The 11,648-nt window shown below is 38.5% G+C and overlaps 1 protein-coding gene across 1 annotated transcript; it reads left to right on the top strand.

Moving 5' to 3' along the window:
• Positions 1-5,160: 5,160 nt before the first annotated feature.
• LOC121924897 lies at positions 5,161-9,595 on the top strand. Its single transcript, XM_042456430.1, has 2 exons — positions 5,161-5,860; positions 9,453-9,595. Exon 1 carries the CDS (start codon positions 5,168-5,170, stop codon positions 5,852-5,854), a length of 687 nt encoding a protein of 228 aa, XP_042312364.1. The 5' UTR covers positions 5,161-5,167; the 3' UTR covers positions 5,855-5,860; positions 9,453-9,595.
• The last annotated feature ends 2,053 nt before the right edge of the window (positions 9,596-11,648 follow it).

The raw sequence follows: 11,648 nt of genomic DNA on the forward strand, positions 1-11,648 counted from the left end.
TTGTAGGTAAGTTTGTGGTTTGGGAATGCAACATAGGACAGATTGTTGATTGTTGATACAATTTGAATGGAGCTCAATCCATCCTAGACAGAAATAATTATAGTTGTCAAAGCTTATGTAGCAGGAATGCGTGGGAGATGTGTGTTGCCTGAGATTCCGTTTCTACTGATCTCATATATGGAGGCTTGAGTTGCTTCTAGTTATACAGCAGTGACTATAACGTACATCTGCAGTACGACCCAGAAGTTCTTTTAACCAGTTCATTCATTTAAAAAGCTACATCTATGTCTTTTGGCTTCACCTAGTAATTATGCGATATTAATGCAAAAAGTTTTCCAATGGAAGCTTTCCTCATAAGCCAAATACAGCGCGCCCGCGCCATACGCGGCCTTGAGCATACGCGCTCAAGCCGCGGGGCGCATGCAGGGCAGAAGGGGCAGCGCGTCCCATTCAATTGAATGGGTGTGCATGCCCGTTGCACCCCGTGCACTCCCGCGCCGCCGCGCATGAGCCCCATTGTTTCCAATGGGGCTCGAGCATAGGCGGAATTCACCTTCCGCAGCGGGATCCAGAACGGGTCCCCCGCGTAAGGCGAGGATGGACTGTATACTGGGTTGGTTGAGATGCAAGATAAAAATACCATGGTACCTCAGGTATGAAACTCCCTGAGCTTTGAAGTAATACATTAAAAATAATGATACTGTTGCATGCTATTTTGGGGGCTAACAATGTCATGCATAACTATAAAAACATTGTTACTGTGATGTTCTGATAAAAATGTTTACATGTTATTCCAAATATAGTTCTTTCAGGGATCATTTTTGGAATTTGTAGTCATTTACTAGGTTGTTCTAGCTAGATTATTCCTGAATATTTTAAAATTTCAAAAACAATTTATTTTTTTAATCTTCTAAATTTGAAATTCTTATAAGCTACCTTGAGCACTGCCATGGCAGCAGATAGTAAGATATAAATTATCTTGTTCATTGTCATCAAGCTGTTTGGAGAGATTTCCATACCTCTATCCTGATGTCGCAATCACACACACACTTTTTAAGAACGATCCAGAAAACTTGAACTGAATTCTTTTAGCACCCCATATTGCATGTCCTTCTACCTTCACAATATTTTATGGTTTTCATACCAGTTTGACAATTGCATTTTATTATGGTGGATATAGCTACTCACTTTTAAGAAATTCATTTTATTTAATATACCAAGTGATGTGCTTCCATACATGGCTGCATCTGTAAATAAAGCTCACAACACTAACACTAACTGTGTGCCACATGCTTTAAAATTATCACTCATGGTATAAAACATCTCAACATAAGCACATCAGTGTCTGGGAAGAATGAGTGTGAAACAATGCAGGGCGTTCTCCTAGTGTTTCAGTTAATGAACTATCATGCTAACAGAACTAGTCACCCATAATTAAAAAGCCTCAAGTCATCCTTCCCTGACTATAGCTCTGGTTTACCAATCCAAGATTAAAAATATATTGCCTTTGGCTTAAGGTAGAAAATAATCATTTGATTGCTTTGGGAGTGTAAGTGAAATTGTCTGTGCAGCGTTTTCAGTTCTAACCATTACTCTCCTGATTTATATATATTAGCTGACAATACAACAGGATGATGGGTTTTGGTTTCCCCCAAAGTGTATTTATTAGGGCTTTAGCCAGCTCATCCTCAGTTTATTAGTATGAACAGTTAAAAAAAATGGCAACAGCCTCAACCAAAGGAGTTTGCCACAGAATCATTTTTATTTTGTAGTAACAGAAGGGTAGCTAACAGTCCAGAGCAGTGGTTTTGAAAATGTGCTCCAGAGAACTCTGGGATCTCTTCAAAGTACTAGAAAATCCTTGATGAGAATTGCAATGGCCCACAATCTTCTCCAAGGACCCTTTCACACTATACACTTGCAGCACTGTGATAGAATTCTCAGCCAAGGAGCTCATCTTCTGTCTTACTGAACTACAAATCCCAGGATTCCATAGAAGGTAGCTATGGCAGTTAAAGCAGAATCATAGTGCTACAACCTGATAGTATAAAAGGGCCCTGAAGGACTGCTTCATCAGTGTTATATGTTCTCCTTGTCAATACAGATTCATGGACTGTGATGGCAAAATCCATGTTTAGATAACAAAAGGTATGATGATAGGGTTGTTATGTAGTTTTGCTATTTGATGGTACTGGACTTGGTTGTTGCTGGTGAGAACCAGGAGTTTCCTATTCTGTTTGTGACAATGAAGTTCTTTTCTAACTTCCTGCCAAGTGTTTTAGAACAGATCAAGCCGGAACTCTCTCTGGAAGCCAAGATTACTAAATTGAAGCTCTCATACTTTGACCACACCATGAGGAAAATGGAATCATTAGAAAAGACAATGAGGCTAGGAAAGGTAGAAGATAGTAGAATGAGAGGAAGACCACCTGTCCAGATGGATAGACTTGACCAGTGATGACATGGGCTTAGGCCTGCAGGACCTGAATAAAAAGGCTGAGGACAAGGGGTCTTAGGGGCTGTACAGGCCGCCCTTTTTAGACCCAGATTGGGGGTGCAGAAACAGCACACCACAACCCCAATCTCATCTTTCTGCGCCATAGAAAGGGCACCATAGCCACTCGTGCCATGGCCTTTCGGTGCTCCTTTGGCGCTGCATCATGTAGATGCAGCACCAGAGGAGCACTGTGACACTACTTGCTGTGTAGTGTGGCGTGTGGCATCACACCAGCCTTGGGGCAAAGTCGGGGCATGTGTCATGTGGACACCATGCCTGACTCTGCACCCAGGCCAGCCAAAGATGCTGGTCTGTACACCCTCTCAGAGATGTCTCATCCACAGGGGTTGTTGTTAATTGCCCTCAACTCAACTTCAACTCTCACCCTGAGTTGAAGTTGAGTTGAAGGAAATTAACAACAACAACAACAACAACAACAACAACATCTCTTCTAAACTTCCACAATGCAGAGCAATGGCGAGGACCAGAAGTTCTTACTAGCACTTGGTGGCAAAGCTCAGGAAATTACTTTTAAAAAAGAAATTCATTGCTATTATTCATTACAGTATTTGAAAAGTAGCCTATTGCTCTCTGTTCATTACTTTCTGGTGCTTTATTGAGAGAAACCTCCATAGAATTGATAAAAAGATCAGGAAAAAAAAAAAAACCTTGGAAAATTCTTGTCAAAAGCTGGACTTCCGGGGTGGAACGGCAGCCCGACGGACGCGTTTGTCAGCGGCTCTGACGAAGCGTTCTCTCCGCCGGGGCTTCTTCGGCCGCTGAGTCAAACGCGGGACGGAGAAAACCCCAAATATGGTAATATTTGGGCGAAGAACCACGGCTACCCCCCCCCCTTATCCCCCCAGGTCGGAAGTCCTGGGGAACTGAGGGGTGAGAGAGGGTTACGAAGGGTCGGTCCCGGCGAGAGACGAGCCACAAGCGGCTCTTAGAGTTTTCCCCCACCTTTTTTTTTTTAACTCAAGAGACAGTTAAATGGAGAGTCAAAATAACTAATATTGTTTATATCTCCTCAAAATGAATATATCTTAACTATACCCTTCTCAACGAAGAGGAAAGGAACTTACCCAAGTTCAATAAACAAGTAAACATTGAATTAAAGGAAAGGAAGGAAGCTACCTTTGAAGTGGGGAGAGGCTTGGAAGCGGGGAGTAGCTGTTTCTCTCCCCTCCTTCCTTCCTAGTTAAAAGTCAGAAAGCAGAAAGCAGAAAGCAGACGTTCTTCCTTTACTTACTTATTACATTAACATTCCTATCTTCCCTTCAAGAAGAAGAAAATGATTCTGTCCAACCTGCTCCTGAGTCATGGTCCTTAATCTACGGTATTTGGGAAATTAAATTTGCAGTGGGAGCAAAGTGAGGAAATAACTTTGAAGACGTCCTCCCCCTTTGTTGTTTACTTTTATTTTGAAATACTGCTGGGAATTTCGCTGGAACTACCTTGGAGTCTACATAAAACTCTTATCTCTTTCCCCACGGAGAAGAACTCATATTAAAGTAGAAAAGAAAAGCAATATAGACTAAGAAACTTGCAACTATATTGGCTCCAGCTGCGGTTTGTTTCAAATAGAGACTCTGAAAGAGACTTAAACGGAGTATTTGCACTGCTGCCTCTCTTAGCCTGGGAAGGCTGCAAGAAAGACTAGGTAGGGAATAGAAAAGGACTGGGAGAAAGTGAGTGAAGGCTTTTAAAACAAAATAGCAAGCCAAGGAAAACAAAATAGCAAGCTAAGGAAAAAGAAGACTTCGGTTTGAATCGGATGAAGGGCTTTCTCGGAAGGGCAGGCTGATCAGAGACGCGGGTGAGGCTGCCCTCTACTGGATATCTTAAAAATTGCAGAGGCAGAAATCATCTTTGCTGCAGAAGCAAACGTGAGGCAGGAAAATAAAAGGAGTCAAAAGGAGAGGAGATCCGAGGGGGAAAAAAAAAAAAGAAGAAGGAACAGAGGAAAAGTTTTGACTTCTGTGTACCTCATCAGTGGGGAGAGAAAACCTATTGGAATAGAAAGTAGGAAAGATCCAAACAAGCTGAATTACTTCGAGGCAACACTGCCCTAGGAGAATAGATACAGTAACAGTGAAAATAGCACTTAAGGCAACCTGAGAAAGAAACAAAATAACGGAGTAACAATATAGATAAACTGAAACTGTTGCAAAGGGGGGTTGTGAACATTGGAGACAAGAAGGCTATAAAAGCCTGACAGGGAATTACAAGAATAACTATATTAACCACACTAAGAGTAAAACAAAAAGGAAAGTACCTAAGGGATAAATAATACAATAAATCATAAATAATAACTAGGTGAAATCTGTGCAGTGCGAAAAGATAATGTATACAAGGAAAGCAAAAACAGAAGCCAGCCAACAAAGAAGACCATCATTTGGAACAAATCCCGGATCAACAGAACAGATGCAACTCTTAGAAGAATTAAAAAATCTTTATTATGAAATGAAAGAAGATATGAAGGCGATGAAGAGAGATATGAATGCTATGAGGAAAGAAATTAAACAAGAGATTCGCCAGGAGATAAGGGCTGAACTGAAAGATATCAAAGACACATTAGGCAGAGCAACAGAAGATATTACAAAAATGGGAAAAAATATGGAAAAAATTGAGAGTAAAACAGAAAAAATAAACAGAAAAGTTCTTGAAATGGAAAAAAACTACGAACGTGATCTTGATGAAAGAGCGCTACAAGATCAAAAGCAACGTGAACAGTGCATCAAGATCAGAGGTTTAAAAGAGAAAGATAACGAAGATTTATATGAATACCTCACACCGATTTTGGCTGAATATGTAGGAGCAGAGAAAGAACATTTTGAACAAGAAATAAGTAAAATGTTCCGCCTTAACTCTAAGATAGCGAAACAAAAAGGACTGTCTAGGGACGTGATCGTTTATTTCACAAGGAAAAAAATTAGAGATGAAATCATTCAACTAAATTACGAACAACATCTTGAAGTAGAAGGGGAAGAGCTAATTCTATTAAAAGATATCCCTTTGAGGATCTTAAAAAAACGTAATGAGTACAAACCCCTAGCGATGCTGCTCAGGAAGAACAATATTCCATATAGATGGGATAGGCTGGAAGGGCTGATTTTCAAATATAAAACGGACTTACTTAGAATAAACTCAATTCTAAAATTAAAAGACTTCATGAAAAAACATAAGAGAGACCTGGAGAAATCGTCGAATACAGAGGAGAAAAAAGACAAAGATAACAACATAGGTGAACCTTCGGACTCAGAATCTGAACAGGAACAAGAAAGAGATGAGAATAAAGGAAAAGAGGAAAAAGCAAATAGTGAAGAGGAGGAAGAGACAGCAGAGGTGAATTGAGATAAGGTAAGAGATATAGCTTATTAACTATATACACAACTATGCATAACCTAAAAATACTCTCGTGGAACGTAAGGGGCATGAACTCCCCTCAGAAACGGAAAAAAGTAAATCACTATTTGAATAAAATTAAAGCTAACGTAATATGCTTGCAAGAAGTCCATATTAGAGAAAAAGATTTAAGACTATTGAAAAATAAAAAATTAGGTCAAGAATTCACTTCAGTTAACATTAAGAAAAAGAATGGAGTAGTCATATATGTTAATCATAAATATAAAGCCAAAGAACTATTTAGGGACAATGAAGGCCGTTATGTCGGGGTAGAGGTTATGTTCCCAGGTGGTAAATATCTTATTGTTGGAATTTACGCCCCCCTGGATCAGAAAGAAATATTTTATAATAAATTGAGTGACGAATTGAGTAAAGCGAGTCTTGGAAAAGTTATGATAATTGGAGATTGGAATGGTGTAGTAAATCCCGAATTGGATAGGAAATCAGATAAGGCAATCAAAAGGACACAAGGGAAACTACCCAAGTCTTTTGAAAACCTGCTAGAGGAACATGCACTTTATGATATCTGGAGATATAAATATAATGATTCGAGAGACTATACTTTCTTTTCGGAACGCCACAAGTCATTTTCTAGAATTGATATGATGTTCGCAACTAAGGGGATCTGCAAGGAGACAATAAAGATAGATTCAGAACCGAGAACAATCTCCGATCACAGCCCTATGATTGCAACATTAAGATTAGAGAAGCAGGAATATTCTTGGAAATTAAATCTTGCCTTACTGCATAATGAGGACATCTTAAAGAGAGCTAGACAAACGCTGAAACTATTCTTTAAAGAGAACCAAAAGGATGATATTGAGATGACGACCGTATGGGAAACCTCTAAAGCATATATGCGGGGTTTCTTCATCCAGCAAAATCACATTCTACAAAGAATAAAGAGAGAGAAACTACGCTGTCTATATGACAATCTTCAGAAAAAGGAGAAAGAACTTGAAAAGAAACCTTCAGAAAAAACAATCTTTAAAGAAATTAAAACATTAAAAAAACAAATAGAAATAATTGAAAATGAAGAGATTCAAAATAAAATAAAGGACATGAAGCAAGTCCACTTTGAGCATGCAAATAAACCTGGACGTTGGTTGGCATACAGGCTAAAGAAACAAAGAGAAAGAAATATAATTGCAGAAATCGTGACAAAAGACAAGAGAAGGATAACGGATCAAAGTGGAATAAGAAAAGAATTTCAGAAATTTTATACAAACTTATATAAAGACAGCCTGACAAAGAAAGAAAATATTATAAGTTTCTTAGACAATATTAATCTATTAAAATTCAAAGATCATCAGAAGGACACTTTAAATGCTCCAATAACAATGGCTGAGATAGTGGAGGCAATCAGAAACGGGAAGAAGTCCAAAACCCCCGGACCTGACGGCATACCTATAGAGTATTATCAGAAATTGGAAGATGAGCTGTCAATACCTCTAAAAGATACTCTAAATGCAATTGGATTAGAAAAATACCCTGCAACATGGCAACAAGCTAACATTACACTTATCCTGAAAGAAAACAAAAATCCTGAAGATGTAAATAGCTACAGACCCATCTCACTCCTTAATGTGGATTATAAAATCTTCTCCACAATACTCGCAGAAAGAATGAAGAAAGTGCTTATGGAATGGATAGGGAAAGAACAAGCTGGCTTTCTCCCAAATAGACACATTAAAGACAACACTCGCATCGTCATAAATACACTTGAATACTATGAAAAACATAACGAAAAAGAAATGGCTTTACTTTTTGTGGACTTTGAGAAAGCCTTTGATAATGTGTCTTGGGAGATGATTTTTGCCATGTTAGAGAAAGTGGAGGCCGGGTTTCAATTTCAGAGATGGATCCATGAAATATATAACAAGCAGATGGCAAGGCTAATAATAAACAATGGTAAATCGGAAGAATTCAAAATTAAGAGGGGAACCCGTCAGGGGTGCCCTCTCTCTCCACTTTTATTTATCTTTGTTTTAGAAGCCTTAAACCATCTGATCCGAAATGAAAGAAGAATCCAAGGAATGAAGGTCAAGAATTACGAATACAAAATGAGACTTTTCGCTGACGACATTGTATATATTTTAGAAAATCCTTTATGTAGTCTGAACTACTTGACTAATATACTTAAAAATTTTGAAGAGATCTCTGGTCTCAAGGTAAACAAGGAGAAAACCAATATGCTAGTTAAAAAATATGAAGGAAGAAAATATGAAACAGTTAGAACGGGACTCAGGATTTAAAATAGAAAAAAAGATCAGATATCTGGGCATTATTCTGACAAATAGGAACATAGATTTATTTCAAAATAACTACATCCCAACATGGAAAGAGATACGAAAAGATTTAGACAGATGGGGAAATATTCCATTATCATGGATGGGTAGAATCTCGGTGATTCAAATGTTAGTCTTGCCTAAAATTCTTTATTTATTCCAGACAATCCCAATCTTACATTCCTTTAGACCTTTAGACACATGGCAAAACAATATAATGAAATATATCTGGAATAAGAAAAAGGCCAGAATTAACAAAAAAGTAATGTGTGATGATAGAGCAAGAGGAGGCCTGGGTGTTCCTGATATAAAAATCTACTACTTCTCAGCAGCTCTTTGGTGGATATCTGATTGGATATTACTGGAAAATGATCATCTATTAGCATTAGAAGGGGAAAATCTAAGATTTGGTTTCCATGCTTATTTATTTTATAATAAAGACAAAATTCACAAAGAATGTAAACATCATGTAATTATAAAAGCACTACTGAAAGTGTGGGAGAAATGGAAACCTAGATTAGCAAACCAAATAGTGCAGCACTGCTCCCCACACGAGGCGTTCTTCAGTAGGGAAGGCATTCCAAAAGGGAAATGGCTAAGATACCTAGATTTAACCATAGAAGCTCAAGATAAAATAGACTTTAAAAACCAAGAGCAACTATATGAATCAGGTATAGAATGCCATTGGTATCTCTACTTGCAATTGAGACAGAGATGGAAACTAGACATGATAGAGCCTGGATTAAAAAGAGTAATTATGGATTGGGAAATAATAATGGTAAAAGGGCAGAAAAAAAATTGGCTAAATTGTACAAAATGATCCTCAGTTGGAACACTGAGGAGGAAATTATACGACACTGCATGATAAAGTGGGCTCAAAATGTGGGACATAGTATACCATACGAAAAATGGGAGAAAATTTGGAAATTAAATCTGAAGCACACAATATGTCAGGATCTTAAAGAAAATACTTATAAAATGATTTATAGATGGCATCTCTCGCCAAACAGAATTGCGTTAATCTATAAAACTAGTAATCCACTATGTTGGAAGTGCCAAAAGACTATTGGTACTTATTATCATATGTGGTGGACATGCGAACTTGCCAAATCCTTCTGGCAAAAAGTATATGACATCATTTCCAGGGAATTAGAAATTCAAATACCTTGCACACCAGAAGTTTGTTTGTTAGGTATCTTTGAGGATAAAGTTGGAAAAAAATTTGGTAAACTTTTATTTTATCTATTCACTTGTGCTAGAATTGTTTACGCAAGGTTTTGGAAATCGAATCAAATCCCCTCCATGGATAAGTGGCTGATGAAAGTCCTAGAGACGGCAGAGATGGACAAGATCTACTGTGGATCAAGAGGGGAAAAAAATGATGTAGAAAGAAAAGGCATTTGGCAACCTTTATATATATACTTGAAAAGAAGATGGAACAATTTTATGCTGACATAAAGCAATGTTGTTACGCTGACGTGCTCAACTTTTCCTAGCAGTTTAGACTAGTTTACTTTACGGGGGGGGGGGGGGGGGGGATACAGGGACGGAATACAGGGAATGCAGGAATTCTTAGAATGAGACTTTGTGTTTAAAATTTGCTTATAAGTACTTTGCAATAATTTAAACTAAATAAATTTTGAAATCTAGGATTGTGTAAAAAGTCAGGATTTCTCCTTAAAAAGACAAATAGGGGAAAAAAAAAAAAAGGACTAGGAATGTTCCAAAATGTTTACTACTCCAACTAAAAAACTAAAGTATATCTTTCTTTTTAAACGTATGTGAAGAAGGGCTTTTATTTAAGTCTCGACTCAAGATAGAACGAATAAATATAACAGATTAACATGGAGTGTTAAGCAATAGGAAGTATCTATGTGTTAAATGTTGTTTTAGGAAAAGAGGTGTGAAGGTACTCAAGCTAGATGGTCTGTATAGTTATGTTTATATTGCTACAAGATACACCTTTGTAATGTCTTTATGTGTTGTTCGTTATATGTGTTGTATGTGTAGGAAAATGCAAAATAAAATTATTAAAAAAAAAAAAAAAGGAAAATTCTTGTCAAAATGCCTCTAAAATGTCCTTAAAAAGTAACATCTAAGAATAATTAGAAATATTAAGCAATGTCAGTCTTTCTTACTGCCTTACTTTGGAAATATAATTGCATTGTACTTTCATTTCATTTTCCCCAGAATTGAACACTTTTGGACATATGCCTGGTAAAAGGCAGCTTCCCATTTCCTTTGATAACTTTCCAAACCCCCCCCCCCCAAATTTTCCCCATACATTACATATGAAGATGTCCAGATTATTGCCCCTTACAGCCAAGAATGATCTATTCAGATAGCAACTTTCCCAAATCTTAGGTACAAATTCTTTTTAACTCTACTACTACTCTACTAGTTTCCACAGCTGAACCTGTGACATCCACGCAAAGTGTATGTGCTCTCAACAAGAGACAAACTATATTTTACACTTAATGTGTAACATGTGCCTTTATCTTAATTACAGATGTGAGAGGGAGAGTGCAAAATCCACAGTGAAGGGGCTCATCTTTTCTTTCCCTAATAGGACAGTAAGGAAGATATGCCCTCCAGCATAGGTCTAATCTGCACTGCAGAAATAATGCAGTTTGACACCTCATTAATCACCTCAATAATGACTCAATGCTATAGAATTCTGGGATTTGAAATTTGTTGTGGCACCAGAGTTCTCTGCCAAAGAAGGCTACATCTCTCACAAAGCTACAAAGCTACAAATATCAGAAATTCATAGTATTGTGCCATGGCAGATTAACTGGGGTCAAAATGCATTATTTCTGCAGTGTAGATTAGACCCTAGATATAAACCTTTGAAAAAAAGCTGGGTGTGGAAACCTGGGTGGTGGTGGGGGGGATATTTTCCCTCTGACTACTATTGGAAAAAAAGAGATTCTTTCCTTCCTTAGTAAGAATTGCTCCTAGAGATGTATTCTTCACTAATTTAATTCTGGAAGAAAGCAATGAATAATTTTAGCAATTTCCACTGTGAGAATGTTTTTGGATTCACAGTACAGGACTTATTCTGTTCAAAACTGGTGCATTTTTGTGCAGAAAGGAAACCTTTCTGTGCACGAAACAGCATATTCTGAGCAGGAAACAGTGGCGGGTTACAGACCGCCCGTTTGGGGCGGGCTGCACCCACCCCTTTCCTCGGTGTATTGGGGCCTCAGCTGCCAGACCGGCAGCCTCTGAGGCCCTGATCCACCGCTTTCCAGGCTGCGGGGAAGCGACAAAAGGCTGCTTCCCCGCAGCGTGGAAAGGGGTGTCCTTGGGGCTTCAAGTCCCAAGAACACCCCGCGGCGGCGGGGAGGAGGAGAAAGGGGCCGCTTGGCCCCTTTCTCCCTTGCTTCGCTGGGCGCAGCCGTCTGAAGGCTGCGCCCAGCGACGCAAAGCAGCACCGCAAACCAGGAAGGAGC

Source organism: Sceloporus undulatus, chromosome 3, assembly GCF_019175285.1.
Source record: "Sceloporus undulatus isolate JIND9_A2432 ecotype Alabama chromosome 3, SceUnd_v1.1, whole genome shotgun sequence".
NCBI lineage: Eukaryota > Metazoa > Chordata > Lepidosauria > Squamata > Phrynosomatidae > Sceloporus > Sceloporus undulatus.